We start from the raw sequence: 25,522 nt of genomic DNA, 5'->3' as shown, positions 1-25,522 counted from the left end.
ATTTAGCGCTCTTCTAATAACATCCAGGAGGTCAACGTACTGTCAAATCCAGGGTTGAGAACAGAAAAAAAGATGACACTCCATATCAGAAGGACACAAAATTGTCCTCTTATTAACCAGCTGAACTTACCTTTTACAACTGCTAAAGAAGGCTTCTTCATTGCCAACACCATCTAATTTTTTGGAAGAATGGCATATTTTGAGTCACAAACATTCTGAACTGAGTTGGAAACATCCCCTCATTTTTCTTTAGTGCAAACAGTCTTTCTCTCCCCCAGCACTTTTAATATGGTCTTGTCTACATCCATTTATAATTTCCCCATCCATTACCTGTTTCGTCAGGGTCCATGAAGTTCACTGATTAGCCCTTGGAGCAATATCTAAAGGACTCCCTCAATATTTGGAAATTTTGAATGTATCAGACCTGGACACCCTAATTTTTTTTAAAAAAAAACCCTGCCAGGAACTGCCTATATCCTCAGATGCTACCTTAATAATTCGTAGGTCCTTGGTTAGGACTTGAATTATTAAATTTTCATCAGTTTTTGACTGTGAATCTAATTGTAGATTACAACAACAACAACAACAATGACAACAACAATAATAATAATAATAAAATGGGTTTCATACTTATCTCAAGACCAGACAGAGACTCAAGCTAGGTCTGTCTCAAAGAATCACTAATACAATGAGAAACACGTTTCCTAACTCCCTCTCCAGAGTTGAAAGAAACTCATACAATAATGGGGAGCCACAGGAACTAAAATTATAATTGATTCCCAAAATTTATGAATTCCTTATTGTTTACAAAGTTGCCTGAGAAATTCTGAGTTGTAAGCTATAAAAAAGTTTGCTGCTAGACAATATCACTTTATGAAACTGTTTTCATGTTGGAATCCAGAGTCATTAGATTTCAAATGGCAATTGGTAGTTTCAAGTTGTTTCTTGGCTCATATTTTAGTGGTATCCAATGTTAATAGCTTCAGCTCAAATTCAATTAAAAATGGCTAAAAGCAAATTCACTTTCTTCTGGGGGATTGCTTCAGTTTCTTATCTGGTTGCCTGAATTGCAACAGAAAACTCACAAGCTAGGGATACCAAAAAGTTCATGTGCCTTTGATCAATACTTTCTCCTTCCACTTTTATGTCAGTCCAAGAATATAATTTCCATACAAAACAGCAAGATAAAGACTTGTAACAGAGAAAACTGAATTAATAGATAAAAGTGAAGGTTCTTCTAGAACAGTTATAATATGCCTGAACTATTAAGATGAAATGGCTGAAGTATGTAGGTAGTCCTTGCTTACTGAGTGCTTATTCAGTGACCATTCAAAGTTATGACAGTGCTGAAAAAGGAGATTTACAACCAGTCCTTGAGCTTCCAGCCATTGCAGTGTCCCCACAGTCATGTAATCGTGATTCAAGCTTTTGGCAACCAGCGCGAATTATGATGGTTGCAATTTCCCGCGGTCGTAAGATTACCATTTGTGACCTTCACAACTGGCTTCAACATGCAAAGTCATTGGGGAAGCCGGCAGGAAGTCGCAAGTTTCAGTCATGTGACATTGCACTTAACAACTCTGGATGATTCACTTTATGACCACAGCTGGAACTGACATCAGTTGGTCACAGTCACATGATGCTAATGCTAGACTAGGTCCAAATGATAATCAGCTGTTTACCAAATTCCATCAGACTCCACCTAATTTGCAGACTGTTTCCCCTTTCCTAATTAGAAAATCAAAGGATCACATTGGAGACTTCAGGGGCCTTTATACGTTGCAGACATTGCACAAATTATGAATGGCACCATCATTACTGACTATCTGGCAGAGTTTTCACATTGGGCTGGAACAAGGCTCTTTTTGATTGACTATACTGCTATCTCAAGAAATCTATGCCCCTCGGTCTTCCAATTTCAGATTGACAATCGTCCTGAGAGTGATCATTGCCCTAATGTGCTGTTTTAGAAGTCATTTAGTGCCTCCTTTTTGGAAATACATCCTATTCCATCTGAAGATACCCCATAGGTCAAATACGAATAAAATGGACAGTCCACATGAAGGATAAATTAATCCAAATGCTTTCCACTGACGAGGCATTTCAACTTCACACAGATATTTTAGACGATAGGTCCTGTGACCAAATCTTGTCAGAATTGGTCAGAATTGGTCAAAATTGTTATACACAATTTATTCAATCTACTTCTTCAGCCAATTCTTTCCACCCACTCAGTCAGAGTAAAGAGGAACCAGAGCCCCAAAAACCAACCTTGGTTTGATAGCGAATGTCAAGCAGCTTAGAAACAACTGATCTGTAGCTTTAAGGAATATAAAAATGACCCTCTTTCCCATTCAACTCAGGATTTGCTGCTTCTCAAAAGGGAATATAAACAGCTGTTGCAGGTAAAGAAGAAGCAGGCTCAGAGAGAGTCCTGGAATAAATTAATCTCTGCTACTTGCTCTAAGAATTCAGCTTTATTCTGGAAATGTGTAACTCTTCAATCTGCTTCCTCTAACATACAAATTTTGTCTGTTATTCCAGCTTCAGCCTGGGAAGATCATTTCAGATCATTGTATACGCAGGAGGAACCACTTTACCCAAAGAGGGGATTAGAATATCAAGTTCACTTACTTCCCTCATGGCCCCCAGTCTCAGGCTCCAAGATCATGAACCTGGTAAATCAGCCAAAATCGAATAAAGCTCCAGGATATGATTTCATCTCAGTGGAGGTCATTCGTAATAATCTAGACTGGTGGGCACCCGTCCTGGCCTCCCTATTCACTTATATTGATCCCTGATGACTGGGGCCTAGCTCTGGTGATTCCAATCTATAAAAAAGGAGGCAGAGATTTACCTGTCAATTATAGGCCCATCAGCCTTCTCAGTGTGATCAGAAAACTATACGCCAGACACCTATACAACAAGCTCAGGCACTGGGTTAGAAAGAAGAATATCTTGGCCGTTGAGCAGGCAGGCTTTAGAAAGGGTCGCTCAATCTTTGATCACAACCTAATTCTTCAACATCTGATCGAAAAATATTCCTCTGGAGCTCGCTCAACACTTTATGCAGCGTTTATTGATTTAAGATGTGCTTTTGATCTCATCGCCAGAGCCAAACTATGTGTCAGGTCTACAATGCTCAAAACCCAATACAGAAAAATCTCTTGAAACCCAAAGTAGATTCAGAAAAGATTTCATTATTGGAGGATACATGCAGCTCTAAGCAAACCATCGCTAAAACTAAAGCCTGCATAATTTTCCCTCTACTTTTACCCCCGTAGTCCCCCCTCATTCTAGGTGCCAGCTTTGGTTCTCACAGAGGTGTGACCTTGTACATTCTTAACCCTGATAACATGTTTTCTTCCTGGCCTTCAATCTTTCTCCGGCTCTGTCTTCTTTCACTCCCCCCACTCCACCATTGAGAATGGCAGAATTAAAGCAAGCTAAGAAAAAAATTTACTAAAATCAAAGTATACAGATGGCATTTACTATACTAATAAAACAGTCCTCTAGCTGATATATATTTGATTGCTGCAGGTTCTGACACTATGGGAAAAATTGAACTCTTCCTCGATGGATAGAAGATTACTGTTTCTTATATATAAACTTTATGAAAACTCTCGGATGAAGGTGTGATATAATATGTATGGACATTGCACCAAGGAAATTCCAGTCGAGAGGAGTGAGACAAGGGTGTATCCTACCTCCCCTTCTCTTTAACTTAGACTTTAACTCCCTTGTAGGTAAACTGAATAGCCCATCTCTGCATCCCCAAACCTGGGAAACAGACACATCTCTGTTCTTCTATATGCAGATGATGCCGTGGTGCTTTCTCAGACACAGATTGGCCTGAAGAGGACACTCCATATGCTTGATGAGCATTGCCATTCCTTTCTCTTGGGAGAGTCCAATCCAAGTTTTTAAGATCTATTTTCCAAGTTCCTTGCTGTGTGTTATGCCGGCATAGCACCAATGTGGTGCTATGCTGTGAAGCTGGCCTACTAAAAATAGAAACTTCTGCTTGGATTTACATTTTCTCTGATTGGCTTAAGCTCTCCTTCTTCCCAGATGGCCTAGCTCCCCTGATTATGACCGATAATTTTCGATCCTCTTGGTGCCAGGCAATACATGCTAAACTGCAACTATATGGCTTTTCAGGGGCAGCCATTATCCTGTTGGGCTACAAACGTGCACTAGAGAATCTTAAGCAATGGGTCATTGATCTAGAGCTACAATCAGATCTATCACTTCTACCTAAGAACATTTCCTTGAGTCATTCTGCACACCTTCTCCAACCAGCTAGATATCTTACCTGCATAACGATCCCAAAATTTAGAAGGGCCTTATCCCTGGCTAGATTCAACGCCCTTCCAACAGTTATCACTGAAGGCAGAAATCGAAATATTCCCCTCAATCAAATACTATGCCCATGTGGCAGAGGAATAATTGAAACGATGGAACACGTCATCTTATATTGCCCTCTCTATGCAGATGCTCACCAGGAACTATTATCTCAGTTTTTTCATAAACGCCCAGGTCGTTCGGACTCCTTCTATCTCAAGTTGCTCCTATCAGACCAATCTGATTTTATTTCATTGTCTTCAGCTAAATTCTGTTTTACAATCTGTACAATATACTGTAACATCTCTAATCAGGTGTGAATCTTATGTCTAACTTCCTACCCTGTGATCAAATAATACTTGATCTGATACAACAAGTTAGTATAAAAATTTATTACCCTTGTAGTCTTTTATAAATTTCAGTATTATTTATACCATTTTATAGTTATTTGTTTTAGTCAGTTACAGTGTTTAGATTATTTGTTGTAAAATTAACTGCAACTACAAAGGATTTTTTTGTTTATAATACCTTCACACTGCAATTTTACCTCAATAATTCTATCTTCATCCTATTTTATGCTATTAACATGATTTTTGATTTTATACTTACTGTAGCATAAGAGCTATGTTATTGGTTATATGCTGGTCTATGACCAAAATAAAATTGATTGATTCATTGATTGAACAATACTTTACATTCCAGAATTAGGAAAAGCACGTCTCACATTACTGTATTGTATCCTTTCCTATAGCATACTGTCTTTATACCTTTTTATAGATAGATGAACTTTAAATCAAGAGGGCAGTACAAAGAAAGGGGAGGAAATCATAGAAACATGACAGAGGGAACATCTGGTGAGATATATAGCAGCCAAGTGTTTGAGCTATTAACAGTGATTAAGAAAGAGTACTAGATGCAGTGATTCAGGACTTATTGAGATCTAGGCACTTAAAGTCTTGACAACTGTAAACAGGAAGAACTTGAGACAATGCATGCTTGCGGTTATATAAAGGTCAGTATAAGTCGAGCTCCAACTGAGTGACTTAATCTCTTCAATGGTGAGGAAAGATCCGGTAATGTGGCAGACACATAGGAATAATAATGGAAAACCAAATTCAAACATAGAAGAATAAAAAGGAAGAAAATATGGAGGTAGTCTTGTTCTTTTCTAAAACCCAAAATGGCCACATGTAGAACAAGGGAATGAGAAGGGGCTTTTCTTTTAAGGCTACAGGAGCATAAAATAAAAACATTAGCTGGGAAAAGATATAGGAATACAAAATTTCCATAAGATAAACAGGTCAGGATAAGGCATTCATAGGAAGAAAGAAGTGGCCTCGATTGATAGAGACCATGGCAGGTTTCTAAACAACTAAAGATAGAGGAATGACTTTTTTCTAAAGAGCGTATTTCTGTAAATGTTAATGAATTACCAAGTGATCATGGTCATTCTGTAAATGTTAATGAATTACCAAGTGATCATGGTCAACCCACAGAGGCAAATCGATTGATAGATTATGTGCTGTCAAGTCAGTGTTGACCCTTAGCAACCAGAAAGACAGATTTTCTCCTGGAAAATCTGTCCTCAGTTTGGTTCTTCAGATCTTCCAAACAGGCACTCATAACCACTCTAACTGAGCCAGTCAACCTTGCTTCTGACCATCCTCTTTCTTTTCCTTTCACCTTTCCCAGCATTGTTGATTTCTCAAGAGAGTCAGGTCTTTGCATAATGTGAAAAGCGAATTATAGTAATCTAATTGGGAGATGAAAAGGGCATGAGGGACTGTCCTTAGAACATCCTGTTCCAGGTAAAACCACAACTGACATATCAGCCGACATTGGCAAATGCTTCCTTGGCCACAGCTTCCACCTACTCTTTGTGCAGGAGCTGTGAAACCAGAAGAACCCCCAAGTTATGAAACTGCTCTCTTTGGGAAAGCAGAACACATCAGCAGTCAAATGTGATACAATCCTGGAATAAGAAGGCTTCTGAATTGACAGCCATTCCATCTTGTCTGGGTTGAGTCTCAGCCTGTTTTTCCTCATCCAGGCTCTGACTATGTTCAGTCACCGGAGCAGGCCTTCCGCTACATCTCCCACTGGACCTAGCATGGAGATGTACAACTGAGATGTGATCAGCATATTGATGGATGACCTGTCCCAGATGTTTCAAGTGGAAGTTAAACGGCATAGGAGAAACAACCGAGTCCTGGGGCACTCCATAATAAAGCATCTGAGAGTTTGACTTCTCTCCCACCACTAGGAACTGGGTGTGTAACCTCAAGTAGGAGTGGAACCGCTGAAACATGATCCCCCAATTCCCAACCCTTGCAGGTGCTTCAAAATGATACTGTGATTGACAGTATCAGAAGTTGCTGAGAGATCTAGGAGGGCAAAGACAGCTATGCTCCACCCAAGTCCCTCCACAAGTCTCCCATGAGAATAACCAGTTCAGTTTTCATCTCATACCTCAGGTCTGAAGCCAGACTGCCTTGTGCCCAGATTAGCTGTTTCCTCCAGAGCTCTCTGAAACTGCACATTACTGCTGACGGGCTTATTTGCCCAACATGTTCCTTGGAATTAATTGGGTCTCTTTACAAAACAAACAGACAAGGAAACAAAACCCTACAGAAAAGCTATGACCCTGCTTTTGTCATTCCCTCCCTTTTGTCATCTCTCGCCTGTAGATGTTTCTCCCTTAGAATTACAGCCAGGTCTTCATGGAAAAGAGTCTGATTAGAGGAAATGGGATCATCAAAATCAGTAGGATTTTGATCATTAGGGGTAAAATGGTCAGAGATTTTTAAAGAGGCAGAAAACCTTCAGATATTAACAACATGCAAAAACCTAAGCTTCTCTTATATCCATTGTTGACAACTTAAATCCTATCAATAGAGGATTCTTCAAAAAGTGACGGCATTTGAACCATTATGAATAGAAGATGGGTGCTAAAATTGAGAAACCCCTGCAATGAGATCCCATTAGACAAATATTGTACTACCAGATATGTACAAATTTTATGATGGCATAGCTGCTGTGTCAGTATCATATTGTCAGTACCTATTTTTATAGCCTTTTAAGGGAGCAGCACACCAGACTAAGAAACCAATGTCATGTAGGTCAGTACTACATTTATTGTACCAGCTACAGTTACAAAATCTTACAAATCTGCATGTGCTTCCCTCTCCCTCCTTTTATCTTTATGTGAACTATGGAGGGGCTTGTCTAGGACATTTTCTCAAGTCACTTTCTTGGCCTCCCCTCAGGTTCCTCTTATCTGACTGCTGCGTTGGTAGTGTCTCTTCTTCTTGTCCTTCAAGGCCATTCCCTCAGCTCTCTACAGGTGCTGGGAGAGCAAAACACTGTTTGCACTAAAAAAAATATGAGGGGATGTTTTTGGCTCAATTCAAATTGTATATGGTAGATAATATACATACTGTTTTCTTCAGAAATGTTAGATGGAGTTGGCAGCAAGGAAGCCTTCTTATACAGGGCTACACAAAAAGTGAGACTTTTGAATTTCAGAGAAAATTATTTCAAACTGATAAAATTGTGACACAATATTGTCTGTAGAAGCAATTGTAAAAGGGAGTTTTCCTGGTGAAGAAGGGGAGAAGGGTAGATTCTGTATCCTTCTGATAGGCAATTTTTCTGTTCTTCTAGCCCCTGAGGGTTGACAGTATTTTGACCTTTTGGATAATTGCAGAAGTGCAACCCAATTCAACATCAGCAGAATCTGAAAACACACACACACACACCTGCCAAAGTGTACAATCTCCCTCATATGATTGGGTAATGGTTAACTACATTTGGCTGAAGATTGTAAAAATTTAAGGAATGTAGCAGATATCTGCAAGTGTGTGGTTCCTATAACTATTGACATAATACCTGCAAAATAGGTATGTCAGATATCAAATGTAATACAGTGTTAAGACTTGGAAGAATGAGAAGACTGTTTGGATTGCGACGAATTTTTCACTAACACTGTGTCTAATGGCAGGATTCGTTTTCTCTGTTGAGAGATGATTCCCCCTGCTGAAGTTTTAGTTACTTTGCGATTTAATCTTTTCAGAATCCTTGAACTTGGAATCTGACTTTTAGATTGAAACAATTGCAGGTTACTTGCTTGAAGAACATCTTTGTTTCAGAGTTAATGTTGTGATGGTGATGATGGTGATGATGATGATGATGATGATGACGACAACAGCAGCAATTACAACAGCAATGATGATAACCATCACAACAGTTAGGCTTCCTAATTTGATCTTAGCAAAGTGCCAAACGAAAAAGTTCAGAACTCTTACCATTAATGAAAGGCAACTTCTTAGTAAAGACAAATTTTTCTTTGGTCTAGTACTTGTCCCGCAGTAGCACCTGCAGCAGAAAAGGGTCTCAGAAGCAGAGTGGGTGGAATACAGGGAGAGTCTGCAGCTAACATTTTCAAAGCCATAGACAGGATTTATTGACTACAAATAATTTTGCTGTTAGCTCTGGTACTGAAGACCTTGGGATGGTTAAACATTTATCAGTCTTGGAATGAAGGTGGTCATCTTTCTTTCTGAAGAGTTGGAAGCACTACCTGAAAGGCTGAACTGTTGCTTTATTTGTTTGCTGTTGCCATTGCAAACCAAAGCTACTGTGGAGTCTTCACTTGGCTATCAAGACCATGTCCTTATTCCAGTAATACTTCATCCTCAAATACTTCACCCTCAAACAAAACAAAACACAACCAAAGGGGAAAAAAACCCCCAAACAAACAAAAAGGGAGGACGGGATCATTGCTGGGAGAAATCAGCTCAGATAGCAAAGCTGCTGAACGGAGGTTTTGTGCTTCGGATATTGCCCGAAGAGCTATGAAGACCTGGCTGCTCTTGGTTGCTGCTTTTCTTCTCTGCCCAAGTTGCTCTTTTCAAAATGGTAAGTTAAGAAGAAGAGAAATCAAGGGGTTACTAAGGGAAGTGGTTTCTGCTGCATTCATTAAAGGAACAGTTATTTGGTAACAGGATGAATGTATTCCATTTTTTATTTTTCTCTAAAAATGTGTGGCTTTCTGGCAATTTGTAATGGCAGATATTTCAAGAGTATCACAGATGTATAATTCCAAATTCCTGATCACATTTTGCATTACTTGGTGAGATTATAATTTGATGAGATTATTAAACATTTCCATCAGCTTTGTGAATTCATATCAAATTTGAGAGACTTTGCTTCACTTAACTAAGGAACTAGATATGATAATATCCAAGCTGTTAATAAACCTTACTTGAACAATGGTACCTAAAACTGATGCAAACATTTGCTTTGTACAGGTAGTCCTCATTTACCAACTGCAATTGGGACTGACAACTCCATTGTTAATCAAGCAGTTGTAAAGTGAAATGTCATGTGACTATGCTGATTTATGATGGCAGTTCTGGCTATGGTCATTAAGCACAAGATCATGTGACCATGACTTGTGATTTCGTGCTGGCTTCCCCATTGACTTGCTTGTTGGAAGCTGGCTATGAAGGTTGCAAATGATGATCACATGACTGCAGGATGCTGCAATAGCTTTAACTTCAAGGAACGGTCATAAATCTCCTTTTTCACCACCGTCGTAACTTAGAAAGGTCACTGAATGAATGGTCAGTAAGCAAGGACTATCTTATGCCATTGAAATATTTGTTTTTTAAAGTTTTCTATAAAAAAAAAACTCAACATGGAAATAAACAGTGTGGAAGTGACATCTCCCAGCAGCTATAAGTGAAGTTCTTCTAATAAGAATTCATTATGAACATTCCTTCTGGACAAGGGAAAGAGACTTCTGCCCCACCTGCCTAGGGTGGTCTAAGAGTCTATCATGTAAGAGTTATTTTGTTGGAAATGACTATGGACTATAATTTGGACTAAGCATGTGTAAGGTTTACCCCGTTCGTCTCACAGAAACTCTTGTGACACTTGTGTTCAGTAAAGAAGTTTACTCAAGCGTAATGTAAGTAAGTACAGACAAAGCCAGGATTGGCTTGGCACATTTTACAGTACAATTTATAGTTCCCCGTTCCTGCGCTTAGCCCCTGTTGCTTGGTTACAGATTACCCACAGTAATCCCCCCTTTACTCAAATGGCAGATTCAGTGCAGTTCTTTTGTGTTCTGATTGCTTTCTATTGATGGCGTTGTTGTTGTATTTGTTGGGTCTTTCTGCTGCGTGCAAAGCCGGGAGTTCCCAATCACGTGCTGATTGCTTTACCTCTAAAAATGGTACTCTCTCTCCCCTTTGTCTACAGCACCCAAGGCAAATTGGTGTTGACACAAAGTATCCGCTTGCGATTTAGTTAAATGGCGCCAGCTGGTCCATTAATCAGTTCGTGGTTTCCCACTTCCCCTTTTCCTTTGCTAGCGCTTGGGTGGTGAAACTGAATAAGCGCGGATGAGCAAGTTCCTAGCCGTGCCGTGTCGGCCAAATCTGACAGCACAAACCAAAGGGAAATATACAGAGAACAGAGCTGTTTGAGCCCTGGAAGAACCTTTTCAGATTCTGTATCACTTCCTCTGGATTGTGGAAATTTGAGGCTGTCAGATTTTAGGGTATGCTTCTTCTCATACTGTACTGGCTTATTTGAAATCCAGTCCAAATCAAGCCTCCTAAGACTGTCTTCCAAAAGAGGATAAAGCTGGGTAAAGTGCTCTGTTACTGGAATATCGCATTGCTGAAAAAATAGTATGATCAACAATGTTTCATGGATATTGGCTCTGTGTTTGGAAAATGCCACCCTATAGGACTTCCACATACCAACTCAACCTGATACACTCAGAATGAGGAACCTTTGGTCCATGAGCCTACTATAACCTACTATCACCTTCTCATCGCCATGGGCACTCAATGCACTTTGCCTGATGGAGGAGCTGACCCATTATTCTAGGAGATCTCTGCACTTTCTCCAGTTGGGAAGACAAAGCTCATTTCTAACTAAATCATTTGTGTGGGTTTTACGTGGTGATGCATCCCATAGTTCCTAGAAGCTGTCCCAGTCAGGGCAGGTACAGAGTGGCTCCAATCATTGTGTTTTTGATGGGTCTATTCCCCTTAGAAGAAGCGCATGGTAGATCTTCTAAGGCAAGAGGGAGGCAATGTAGTATTCATCTACAAGGAGAAATGGATGATGGATGATGGATAATCCACTCTGTCTGGGATCAGGATTTCCCCATGATACCTCCCACCCCTTGGTATCATCTGGCCCACTGGAGCATGTGGGGCTAGATTTGGCATCTGGAAGAGATGTCGTTCTCTGCCCCTGCTGTGCACTCCTGTTAGAATATAATTCACTTGAATTCAGCAGGACCTAATACCTAGTATGGGGTTATTGTATGGGATCTTTACATTTCAATTCAAAACCAAGTTGAAGAATGAATATAACAAGTTGCTGAATTTATCTGCAATCTTCCAAATAAATGCAAATGTACTAAAAATACTTTTAATCAAGATGGCTAATTTCACAGTAACTTTTATTGTAAATATCAACTGCCAGCTTTAAATTAGTGAGGACCCATTAGTAGACATTCCTGCTTTATAAAATGATCTCACAGGCTATATATATATTAAAAATAATAGTGGTATTGTGTTCTGTGCTAATAGGAAGCAATACTGATAATTTGATATGAGCACAAGCTTTTTAAAAATATGAAATATATGATTTATTTTCTCTAGAAATTACATGCAACCCTCCTGGAATATCTAATGGTTCTTTCCGACCTCAAAGAACTATATATCAAGATGGGGATCTAATTCGAATTCAATGTGACCATGGATTTAATTTTGAACCAGATAATGCAGAAAAGGTGGTTGAATGCACAAGGAATGGGTGGTCGCCTTCACCAAAATGTGTTGGTAAGCAGAACTGACATGCATTACTATGATTACAGGAGGACTGATCTTCTCTGTACAAATTTATTTTTTAACATTATTTTACATGAATTTCCAATTTTCTGCCTAAGGGACGTATCTCACCCAGGACATTTTAGCAGAATTTGCACATACTGTATCTAAAGTGTCTATTTAGTTGCAACAGGATACTGGGCAGACATGATAGGAGGAGGTGGTGTTGCAAATGGTGAACAGGCAAGATTGTATCACTGCATTTCCACATGTTCTCCTTGAAAAGATTTTTTCTAGATATGCGGTAAGCCTGCAAGAAATGTGTTTCAACAAAGCTGCTTGTTAAATGAAGAGGGATATACAGTACTGTTCCTTTTTCACAGACAGATTGGTACACTTGTTGCAGAAAAAAAAACTAACTTGGCCAGTATTCCTTTCTCTTAGCAAATGAATAGGCCTAATGTAAACATAGATACAAATCATAGGTTGGTGAACTTAATGTTCCCTACACATTTTGAACAGAGGAAACAACAGGGTAGAAGTTACTAAACAGCTGGAAATGTTGAATGTTAAGTATGAAATGAATAGCTTTAGAGAGGGAAAGGAAAAGGCAAAACATAATTTATTATAACTGCTCTACAAGTACAAATCCTAAAGCTTTCTTGAAACATACAGTATGTTGCTCAGAAGTTGTTGACAGGTAACATATCGAAAGATACTGAACAGAGATTCAGCCAACCTAGCTTGGTACAAAAATGAATCTTTAAAAAAGGTTGTTTCTTAAAAGCTGATTGCACCAAAAGAGCATATTAGCCCAAGAGAGGCAAGCAAACTAGAGGGAAAAGGCCATTAGTCACTCCAGAAAAAAAGCTAGTGTATAGTTGTAAAAGGTAGCTAAACAGCTGAAACTTGCTCACATTATTTTGCAGCAGGTTTCCAAAATGCTCTAAAGATCTCCTTTACCACCAGGATATGACTTAAATTAGGCAACAGATCTCCAAAATAAGCAATATCAAAGTAGTTGATAAACAGGTCATGCCAATACTTCCTTTTCAAAAGCTGTTTTCCTTCACGAAAGTTTAAAAGTACAGCAAGTCAAAGCAACCTCAGTCACACATCGGCCCTCAAACTTGGTGTGAGGAACGATGAACATTTTAATAGTTCAGCTATAATATTAAACAGGTTGGCTATGTTTCTGCTTAGAATTGGGTGGATATAATACAATTTCATACCACTGTGAGTGAGGCATCTTTGCACCATGGTTAAAGGGCATGCAGAAGAGCTCACAGTTTCTACTAATGTCTTTCTTTTTTCCATTAGCAGTTCAAAGTACCTGCAAGAAGGTTTCTCTGCTTCATGGGTTTTTTGTTCAGAGGCAACAGAGTTTTCAGCTCAATGAGAAAGCAAGATATAACTGTCATGATGACTACGTAACTCCAGAAGGAAAGAGTGAGGGAGAGACATGGTGCCTGGCAGAGGGCTGGAACCCAGAGCCAAAGTGTATCAGTAAGTCGACATAATTCCACTGGAAGATAGATTGAAACTGACTGGCACAAAGACATGGAAAACTTAATAAGTGAAGTTTAAGAATAGTTTGATATAATATCCATTTGTAACCTGTATCCCTTTAGAAACTCTGCAGAAACACTGGACACTCATATGTAGGGTACTTGACCAGGACTTGAAGAAATGACTTGCAGCTTAAAATTTGCACATTTTTATTTTGAATAGAACAGGCTGTAGAATTTACATATTCTTTACAATTTTCCAAAGAGCAAACACTGCAACACAGAAGACACTGAAAATAAGAATGGAAAACATGCAGTTCTGTCTATAGATCCTCTTTCTGTTCCAGAACATGGTGAGATTATGAAAATCTGATGCCTCCAAATCCAGGTGGGGCTGTAATGAAACATGGCATAAAACAGTCACTAAGTACCAGGAGACCATATATTCTGGTTTGTCTTCAACCTCAAGATTACAATCCAAAGGAGAAATGGCAAAATAGAAGAGATTCGAAGGGAGGAAGAAGAAGCAACCTAGGTTCTTAATTACAACATTGAGGTCAGAGGTTTAAGCATACAGAGTCATATCATCCTACAGTTTCATTTAATTTATTTCCATATTACAAGTATTAAGACCAAATCTAATTTCCTCTAAATGCTTTTGAATTGCTTTCATTTCCCAGTAAGCCCTTCAGAAATGTGAAGTCTATGAGATGCTCCTAAATGTCCTGCTAGAAATCCAGTTCCATTTAGACCAGGAGCATATGATCTTTTGGCAGCTTTAAACTACAATGTCTAATATCTCTGTTGGTATCTGAGGGTTGCAAGGGTTATGACAGGGACATAACACCACTGGATGGGATACTTAGCCTCTTTTCCACATTGGTACGTGTGTATGTGTTAAGATTAAAACTGCATTCAGGCTGTAGGAACTTAATTCATCATTGTAGCTTATTTCCCACTGAAAATTAGCAGGAAATCATGTGCTCATTATTCAGCCACTAGACGTTAGCAGGGAAACTTTGGGGGTTTTGAAAGCTAAATGAAGGAGATTGTGTGTGGTCACAATCCATAGCTTATTTTAGAGAGCAGTTTATTAATGTTCTGCAGTTATCACAAATTTCTCACAAAGTAATTCACAGTAAAACACAGAGTTATACAATAGTCATGTTAATGTTCAGAGGGAAAATGGAAAAAGCTACTCCTAATTTTGAGCACAGAGCTTTTCAGGGTGTGTGAAGTATTTTGGGGGGGGCTGCCACTCCATTAGCTCTGACTTTTTCAACAAACTGGGTGGCAAAGCCAGGTTTATTTAGTCAGAAATAATATAGTTTCTTCTAACTTTATTTTGGGGATAAATGCAGTTTAATAATTTTACTTCTAATCCAAATGATAAACCTAAGAGTTCTTATACTGACATCACCCTCTTTTTTACCACCTCATCTTCTGATAACATGGTATCTTAGGCACGGGGGCCTTATTACTATGTCTCTCATTTACTTGGAGGACCAAAATTCTTTTAACAATAACAGAGTATGAACAAATTATATGGATATAAGTGGTTTGTGTTTATAGGTGTCAAACCTTGTGCTCATTTATAGGACATATGTTGCCTCCTGCTGTTTCTCTTGTATTTTTCGGATAAAAAAACGCATGGTGATTATCTCTTTTTCCTTTCCTTCTGATCTTCCATCATCTGACAGCTATCCTGTCTATAAACTACCTTGTTCTATCTACTACTCTCTCCTTCAGTTCTCCAAGCTCTCTACCACCACCTTTCTTAAAGGAGGATTGAATGAAGTCTTTATTTGCCTTTCACTTAAGCAACAATCTACCATTCCATCTACAATTTCAGTATTTTTCTAGGAATTTGGCAGATGGGCAACTCACAAGTCTTATTAGCATTCCAGCAATGATATACTAACAAAACAGTTATTTCAGGGGACAGATGTTGTTTTGATCATACCCAGCAAAAATCCTTTGAACCATGGAAGAAGCTCAGTACAAGGTCACCTGAATTGAAAGCATCATCTCAGAGACATGCCTGCATTTGTCAGGCCTTTGTTGGCATTTGGCTGTACTTGTTAGTAGATTTCAGCAGAGGAAGATAATCCATTTTAAATGGACTATGGTAAAATCTAGGTCTGATCCACTGTCGTCCTATTACATTTCTAAACAAGAACTTCAGATAGAGAACAACCATAAGAAACCAAACCCATTATAGAACTTTCTAAAGTTCTATAATATTTAGAACATTCTAGAATATCATAGAAAATTCTTACAGTCAGTTCACTGTATTGTGATTTTGCTAGAAATTAAAGGTTCTGTCATGATTATAAGAATGTAAGAAATAATATTGAATACTGGATAATTCAGGTAGTTTCCTATCAGATTCAGAAAGATTTTCAATTTAACTGTACCAAGAAGAACTTTGCAATATAGGCTCAGTAAATGAAGGATGGTGAACAAAAGTTTTAGCAATGTTTTGCTTTAGGCATTAGGAAAAATGTTATCATTGCAAATTGCAACACTAAAAGATGCCTATAGTTTGGGCTGGGCTGGGCATTTACAAGGAGGGATTCATCTTCTTACACACTCAATATTGCAAGAAAAACTCTGAGGTTGAACATTTATGATTTTCTACACAAGTTATAACAGGGGTGAGAGTCGCTTCAGATTGCTTTGGGACATGCAGGGTGCTCATGCTGCACCTGTCTTCAATGCCTTAAAGCAGCCATGTCTTCTCTCAGGATTGCATAACAGTTCTTAACAGCTGCAGCACTATCTTGAAGAAATGTGCATCTGCATTAAGGAGTCCAAGCAAAGCAGCATTTTGCCTTTGTATCTAAAGTGCTAGACGGACCTAATATGTAATTGAGAGGGTGGCAATGGCTCTTGATCATGCCCAAGTGGCCTCTCCCCACCTGGGGGTCCTGGAACTCTCCTTCATTTATGGATGAGTTATGGAGGAGTTCAGTTCAGCCTATGTATTAGATCCATGTCCCTTCTGGTTGGCTAAGGCCTTCTGGGAGGTGACATGTAGATGGGTCTTGGTGATGGTTAATTCTTCTTTGAGAGAGGGGGTGATTCCACCTTCTCTCAAGGAGGTGGTGGTCTGCCCCCTCCTCAAGAGGGCATAACTAGACCCATAAATGGAGAATTTTCATTCAGTTTCCAACCTTCCCTTTTTGAGGAAGTTTGTGGAGAAGACAGTTGTGCAACAGCTTCAAAGGACTCTGGAAGAAGCGAATTATCTGGACCCTTTCAGTCAGGATTCAAGCCTGGGTATGGGACTAAGACAACATTGATCACACTCTCGGATAAACTCTGACATGAGCCGGACAGGGATGGTGTGTCTGTCCTTATTCTTCTTGATTTCTCAGCAGCTTGATCATGGTATCCTTCTGGACAAGCTCCAGGAATTGGGGATGGGGAGCTCCACTGTGGGGCTGGTTCTCAGAGGAAGGCCTCTGGGGGGCCGGTTCCAGCTGGTATTGATAGAGGAGGAGAGGTCCAGCCTGTGGCCCCTGCTTTGTGGCGTGCTGCAGGGCTCAGTGCTGCCTTTTCTCCTGTTTAACATCAGTGACTGGGTGGGATCATCCCTCAGTTTGGGGTGAGGTATCATCAGTACGCAGATGATACCATTATATATCTCTACCATGGGCTGCCTGAGTGATGCTAGGGAGGTACTGTCTCAGTGTCCGAAGGCTGTAGAGGTCTGGATGGGGAACAACTGGCTTCAGTTCAACCCTAGGAAGACTGAGTGGATCTGGGTTTTAGACCTCCTGGTTCTGGGGACTTTCCATCTCTTGTTCTGGATGGGGTTGCACCAGATAGATCCTCTGTGCAATCTGGGGGTGCTGCTGGACTCACAGCTCCTGCTTGAAGAGTAGGTGGCAGCTCTGGCCAGGAGGGCCTTTGTACAGCTTTGTATTGTGTACCACTTGTGTCTGTTCCTGGACCAAGAGGGCCTGCTCACATCACTCATACCTTAGTCACCTCCTGATTGAATTATTGCAATGCGGTCTACAAGGGGCTGCCCTTGAAGAGTATTTGGAAGCTTCAGCTGGTGCAAAATAAGGCAGTGTGAGCAATTATGGGTGCCAGTTGCTTGGCACATGTGACACCTCTGTTCTGCCTGCTACATTGGCTGCCAGTATGCTTCCAGGTACAATTTAAGATGCAGGTGGTTACCTTAAAAGCCCTTCATGGCTTAGGGCTCGGTTACTTATGGGACAATCTGTCCCCAGTGGTGTCTACCTGTCCTGTTAGATCTGGCAGGAGAGGCATGTTCTGGGTCCCATCCACAAGAGAGTGTTGTCTAGTGGGACCCAGGAGGAGTGCCTTCTCTGCCTTGGCACCTGCCCTTTGGAATAGCATCCCCCCTGAGAGCAGACTTGCCCCAACCTTGCTGGCCTTAAAAACTTGAAGCCTGGGCCCCTGATAGTGTGGGTGAGCCGATTGTTTGGTTGTATTGTTTGTGCTGTGTTTGATTATTCTCAGCTGCCGTTTTATGCTGTCTTATGTTATTTGTGTTTCTTATCATTGGCTGTGTTTTTACCCTGTTTTTATTTTAATTGTTAGCTGCCCATATGAGATGGGTGGCCACCTAAATTTAATAAATAAATAAATAAATAAATAAATAAATAAATAAATAAATAAATAAAATTGGCCTATATTCTGTGTGGAAAGGTTTCAAAAGCAGAATGTTGAGCATCATGATACATAAGGAAACTCAAATATAAAATCAACTTGTTCATCAGATGCTCAGTATGGCCCTGTGGATATGCCCAGAGATGCTAGAATCATGAAAGGGGCAGTGGAGCAGTCGACAAGACCAAGTTGTCTCTTGTAAGCTCCAGGCCCAGTTGAAAAGCAAAGTGACTTTGGCCATGTTTGCCAAAATCACTAGCGTGAAGCAGCAACAGCTTATTTATAGCGACTCACCAATTACTTCATGCATGTGCCTACTGTCAGGGAAAAAACCCTCACTAAACTCGGGAGACAGACATACCATAAAACAAGTCACCTCAAAGTTCTAAGTTCTTCTAAGAGCTTTATTGAAAGTTAGTTCAACAGGAAAGTAAAGTGCAATCAATAACATACAAGGTACTTACTTAGATACACATTGCAATGCGGACGAACAGGAGCAGGCCGTCACTGGGACAGCCTGACCATGTGGGTGCAGACCCCCAAATTGCAATCCTTTTTATCCTTTAAAACCACAAACCACAATCATGACTCTTTGGATTGTCATAACGTCCCCAGAGCTAATTACATCACACTTTCCCAGTCCCTTTGTCCCTGTCACATCTGTTCCCATCAACAAGTCTGCTTATTTAATAGCTTGCTCTGGTTTTGCAAGTATTATTTCCTGTCAGTGCCCCACAGGTCATTTCCAATCTAGCCCTTGCTTTTATTATTAAATGTGATTTTGCAACATATATCTATATCAAAATAAGTTTTAGGCTACTTGCATTTTTCCTCTCACACTACACTTAAGAGGTCACTAAGAGGTGAGAATTTTTGAGCCTGGAATGATGAGAAAAGAACAATGGGACAGTAATAATATCCACTCTTTGATTCCTCAGAGATGTGCTCAAAGCCACTCGCAGATGCTTTTATCCTCAACACAACAAAGTCTGTTTTCTTATCTGGGGATGAACTTCACTATGAATGTAAAGAGGGGCTTGAAACCATTAAAAATACCATTGGTGATACCATTGTGTGCAGGGAGAAGGGATGGGAGCCAACTCCTGGATGTCTGCGTAAGTTAATAAAATACAATATTTTAATAATACAGTTGCCTAAATCAGTTCATCAGGAATGTTGTTACTGATGATTTCCATCATGTTACATTCACACTTAGATATAATTACCACTAATTTTAAATTAACTTCCAGAAACTGGACTCGCACATACAAATTAAAATATTTAGAACAGTTCAAGATAGCTACTCACATATTGAATTTTCTCCAGTTTTTACTTCCAACAATTGGTAATGATTAATTATAATTCCCTCAGTAACAATTTGTTCATTGTATATTCACAGTGAAAAAAAAAATGCTATCGGAAGCTGGCAGAACATACTGAATCATAACTGGAATCTGTCTTCCAACAGTTTTCATTAAAAAGCCTTTCTTAATTTAATTAATTAATTAAGATAGATTGATAGATAGATAGATAGATAGCTCATACAGGTATGTGAATGTGTAAAATGTATGTGTGTGCATATAGTTTTTTTTAGATTATATTTCGTTATAATCATCCATTCATAGTCTATATCCGGCGGAGCCAAGATTGTGTAGTGGTTAAGGTATTGGACTAAGTGTGGGGAGGCCTAGTTTCTAGTCTCCCCATGGCACAAAAAAACAGCTGGGTGACCTTGGGTCAGTCACTCCCTCTCAGCCCCAGCCAGTGTCAGGCTTGTCAATAAGCTGAAAAACAAAACGCTCGTCACATAAATTGTAAGCTCATTTTTTCTTGTTTTATGCAAAAAGCCCATAAAGGGTTTTCAGGCAGCAATACATGTAGATATTGTCTTTAATCAAAGGAGTCAATTTGGCCATCTCAGCAAGTTCCATCATCTTCCCCAACCATTCCTCCATTGTAGGTATTGCAATGGAAAGATCCTCGTGCATACAATAATCTTGCTGCAGTTATCATATAAAAAAAACAAAGTTCCATTATTTTTTTTCCAACTGTTTGTCCATCAGCCCCAAGAGGAAGACTTCTGGCCTCAGATGCATATTAATCTTTAAAATCCTTCGAACCAGTGTATGTATTTGATTCCAACATTTTCTAGCTTTTTTACACGTCCACCAAGCATGATAAAATGTCCCTAATTGTTGTTCAGATTTCCAATATACATTTGATGTTTCTGATATTTCTTAAGGCGTAGAACAGATGGGCTTCCTTCATGGTCCCAGGTTTTCCATCATCTCCCTCTGGATTTCAGCATGAAAGACCAGTTTTGTACAAGGTCTCTTTGACCCTTTCTCAAAATTGTACAAGTGCCTACCATCCCTACAAAGTTAAGAATCTGCTTTGGGGAGGATTGCATTTCTCTTTCTGTATCTTTCTTATCCTAATACAGGTAGTCCTCATTTAGCAACTGCCTCGGATAGCAACCATTCACAAATATGACAGTAATAAATTATAGTAAAAAACCCATTTTGCAACCAATGTGCACACTTACACCCAGATTTCTGCAACTGACAGCAACGCATGCTGGAGTGAGAATAATGCTGGGATTGCTGCAAGAACTTTATCTAATGAGATAGCAACAACCAGCAATCTTTACAGCGTCTCTCTCTCTCCCTGTCTCTCTCTCTCTGTCACGTGATTTGCTTAGCGATCATGTCACTTAGCAACCATTTTGTCAGAACCAATTGAGGTTGCTAAACAAAGATTACTTGTACATCTTTGGATCCAAGTTTGATAACTGATAATAAAATGTTGATGCAACTCCTGAGTTATCATCTTGAAAGAACCGCAAACCTGAGAATTAGAAGGATACACAGCTGCAATTCAAATCTACAGGGTGCTAGCTGTTCACCTCAGTTGGTCAAATAGCTCTCATGTATAAATGGGAAATATATAAAGAACTCTTTCATTTCTATCGCCCTAGAAAGAGTCCTGTTAAGGCACAGAAATTTGCAATCATGGCCAGCTGACCATCCAAATGAAACTGTGATATGATTGGAAATGCTCTATACTGGAGTGCCTGCAAGTTTGATTTTGGCGATCTTGGTTACCCCATACCCTCCTCCTTTGGAGAAAGTCAGTGGTGGCCACACCATGGATGACAGGAGGAGAAGGCAGTTTTAGGGAAGAGATGGAGCTTAGGGCAAGGGACCGTACTCAAAACCTCCATGGGCTCAAAGGGATGATTTAACAATCCAGATTATGCCTTTTTCTTGAGAATGAGGAAGGATCGATATCTGAGTCAGAATTCATCTAGTTAGGATTTAAATTTATTTATACTGAGAAAGTCAGAGGAAAATAGAACTCATACAGCAGTTAAGGAATACAACACAATGCTTATTTGTATATATAAATGCCTCAAAGGTTTTGGCAAGCAGTTTCATTCTGAAATAATCTTATTCTATTTTATTCAACATTTGTTTAGCAATAGAATGTGAACCTCCAGTTCTGGATAATGTCAGGATTGATCCAAGATTGGATAAATTTCAGCACAAAATGGTGGTGCATTTTAAATGTCTTAGAGGATTCACAAGAGTTGGGCCTGAGTCTTCACAATGCTATCACTTCGGATGGTCTCCACAGCCTCCAATCTGTAAAGGTAAATATGGGCAATTTAAGAATTATGTCTGCATCTGAGAAGAGAAGGAGGGAGGTGAGGGGCAGGTTTTTAAAAATATACAAAATACATTCTGTTTTCTACAATGTGTGAGGAAAGCTAACTGCTGGCCAGTAAATAGATTTCTCTTAATGATATGCATTGAATGGGTCTGTCACACCTTCAGGAATTATCCAATATACAAAAGCATTGTATTCTTAAACTGAATAGAAAATGTTAATATGATCAGTAATATTAATTGTTTTTCAGTTGTTCATCCTTTGGAGGCAATGGGACTGTTTCTTTTTCATTATATTCATTGCGCTTTTGAATGTACTTTTAATGTATCCAAGCCCAAAAAGAAGTCAGCAGAATTACAAATCTAATGCAAACAGTATTTTGACACTCATCAATACAGATTTTTATTAGACTTAAAGAAATGTATTATTGAAGAAAGAAAGAAATTGCAGTTCCCCTGTATTGACAAGGAACACAACATTGTATTATCAATCAATTGATCCATCTTTATTGCAGTCTTAACCAGCACACCATTTTATGTATTACTAATCAGAAATGTAATGAATTATTCCACAAAGCTGTGCTCCATCTCCATCGAGAGTTCATCCAGTCCCCCCATGATTTCTACTTCTCCAAAAAAGAGTTAAGAAATTCTTCTTTAGGGAGGCCTAAAGAAGAACTGAATTGGGTAATAGTAATTTTAACTCTTTTTATGCTATTTAACCATTGATATTTTATTTCTTATTGCAAGCTGTCTTGAGAAAAGCAGTATACAATGTGTCTAAGCAAATAAATAATACAACATGCTATTAGTTACCACTTTTTCTTGAAAACTACAATTTGAAAATGCTAAATTCAGAATGGGTTTCAGGTATAGAATTCATAAGCTTCATTAAGTTGTTACTTAAAGTCTTCAGTCATCAATGATTACTTAGAGTGGATTTTTAAATTTCTTGTCCTTCCAAATCATCAGACCAAGACTAAAGTTGAGTATTTCTCTCCTGAAGGCAAGGATAATTAACGGGGATAAGAAGGAAAGGAACAGAAAAGGCATGATAAATTCATTTAGCATTAAGTTAGCATTAACTTTGAGAAAACTAGGGGTAGAGAAGGAATTGTGCATTCCCAAATGCTGGATCTTGCTACAATCAAGCCTGTTTCTCTTAGCAGTTTGGAGCTAAAAGCCTTGGGATGAGATTCATGGGAAACTGTTTCTATATCTCTTCTTAATCAGCTCCCCAAGAACCTTTTCATCTGTAAGGACACCAGAATATTTTCAATTTTTTTTCTGAAAGAAAGAGAGAAAATAAGGTTGGGATTATTTATTACCAAGTTCCATTTTTTTTTTTCCTGGAACTATCCTACTACTGTGGGTAAATATTCACATACCTCTTTCCCAAACTTCATATTCTTTCCTTTGTCTTCTTATGCTTTTGAGCTAAATGAGAATTGCTTGAGGGCAGCTCTACCAAAGTACTAAACTATGGAAATTCCACCTAAATGAGTAGTATTTCGCTTTATCCCCAAATTCATGCACCAACCATTTAACTACATAAAAATATCTGCATCTGATTAAAGGCTACCAGAGCAAAAGAATTTTGATTGGTTTATTTTTATTTTATTTATTTAAAACATTTACAGGTACCCTGGGTTAAGAACACCTGGTTTAAAGACAGCCCATAATTAAGAAATGAGCCTATTGTAGCAAAATGCAAGTTAAATACACAATGATTCAAGTTAAATACACAATACTACTTACAAAGTATTATACAAAAATACTGTTCTGGCTTACATAAAAATTCAACTTAAGGTCAGATCATGGGAATGGAACTCATTCTTAAACTGGAGAATACCTGTATATGGCTACTCAACTCAGACAATATGACTCTGGGCAGCATACAAAAAGAAAAAAATCATCAACAAATATATTAGAAAACCATACATTTAATTAAAACCTTCTAAGAAAATAAAATGGTGATCAGAAATTCCTCAGTTGGGAACTCTGCTCATCCTGACCCAAAGGCCCATGGAAAAATCTTAACTGCTTTTCTAAAGGCCTTTAGGGCAGGGGCCAACCCTATATTGGGGGATGTTCATTAGAAAAGGCTGGTACCACCATAGAGACCTGCATCTCCTAAGATAACATTGTTTAAGTGAGGGAATCCAGAGTATATGAAATGGGTACATACTCTTGGGAGCAGTTGGCCTGCAAATAACTAGTCCTATCCCATGTAGGGCTTTATAGGTGATAACCAGCACCTGGAATTGCACCTGGAAGCCTTCTGGGAGCCATGGCAACTCATAGAGTAGAGATGTCACATGGTCATAACGAGAGGCGCACATAACTACCCACACCATTGCACTCTGGACCAATTGAAGGTTCCAGATGGTCTTCAAGAGCAGTCCCATGAAGAGCACATTGCAATAATCCAATCAGGAGATGACTAAGGCATGAGCAATTGTGTGCAGTGTCCACATAGAGTAACGAGGATGACCTTGATGGAGAGAGGGAAGATCCATTACCAAGCCAGTGAGGAAATAAATATTGCAGAAGCCCAAATGAGGGGGAAGGTGTACAAAAACTAGGCTGATTCACATGACATGTAAAACAGGGAGGAATGGAAGCACATTCAGACTTGCAAGATTCTATTGCTTTATCCAATCTTAGTAAAAGTAGTTTTAGGCCTCCATGGCATCCATTTCTTGGTCTAATCCAGGAATAGGCACAATTGGCATACAAGATGAAATTTTACAAAGGGTCCCCTGGCCACCGTTGCCACCTGATCTTCAAACAGGAGCCATGAGTGCAGGAGGACCCCCAAAGTATGCACTAAACCCAAGCGAGGAGGTGCAATCCCACTCATAGTCAAGGATGACACCTCTCCGGTTCTAGGACTGATGGGGCCAAAAACCCACAGCCTTGTTAGGCTGGCTCTGAAGCCTGTTCTCCCCCATGCAGACCCCCACAGCCTCCAGGCACTGGGACAGAACCATGACTTCTTCACTTGAATAGCCAGGGACAGAAATGTATAACTAAGTAGAATTGGCATATGATAACACTGCACAAATGCTGATGAATTACCTCTCCCAGCAGCTTCATGTAGATGTTTAAAAAAATGAGGGAGGAGAGTCCTAAAGCACCCCACAAAGCAGGGTGCTAGGACTAGACTGGTCCACCCCATATTGACTGGAACCAGCCCTGGAAGAAACAGAAGAAACTCCTCAATACAATGCCCCACCCTCCCAAGCCACTAAGGTGCTCCAGAAGGGTACTGTGATTGATAGTATCAAAGGTTCCTGAGAGGTCAAGGATGCACCACCCCCATCCCAGTTGCCCTACAGGTCATCCACAAGTGCAACCAAAGCTGTCTCAATACTAATCTTGGTCTGGAATCTGACTGGAAGGGAAGGCTCTCTGTGGAATGTCAAGTCCAACAGACACAGGAAACATACCCATTAGATCTTAAATCCAGATCGTTAGTCCTCTATAAAAATGGGGC

General features: G+C 39.4%; 1 protein-coding gene across 3 annotated transcripts in view; it reads left to right on the top strand.

Moving 5' to 3' along the window:
* Positions 1–8,908: 8,908 nt before the first annotated feature.
* LOC112542377 (complement factor H-related protein 5-like) overlaps positions 8,909–25,522 on the top strand; it is a 35,272-nt gene continuing 18,658 nt past the window's right edge. Inside the window, exons 1-5 of one of the 3 annotated variants that reach the window (XM_088153850.1) lie at positions 8,909–9,261; positions 12,030–12,209; positions 13,521–13,703; positions 19,294–19,470; positions 21,834–22,007. In XM_088153850.1, the coding sequence (XP_088009976.1) occupies positions 9,198–9,261; positions 12,030–12,209; positions 13,521–13,703; positions 19,294–19,470; positions 21,834–22,007 (778 nt within the window). In that variant the 5' untranslated portion in view covers positions 8,909–9,197. Of the gene's footprint in view, positions 9,262–12,029; positions 12,210–13,517; positions 13,704–19,293; positions 19,471–21,833; positions 22,008–25,522 lie in introns of all 3 variants that reach the window. The other 2 variants (XM_088153849.1, XM_088153851.1) reach the window with 2 other exon arrangements.

Source organism: Python bivittatus, unplaced genomic scaffold (genome assembly GCF_059951505.1).
Source record: "Python bivittatus isolate LINGU-HERP-01145 unplaced genomic scaffold, Pbiv_v1 ctg000700_np1212, whole genome shotgun sequence".
NCBI lineage: Eukaryota > Metazoa > Chordata > Lepidosauria > Squamata > Pythonidae > Python > Python bivittatus.
Note: the sequence above shows the minus strand (reverse complement) of the source record. Positions and strands in the feature narration are given on the sequence as shown.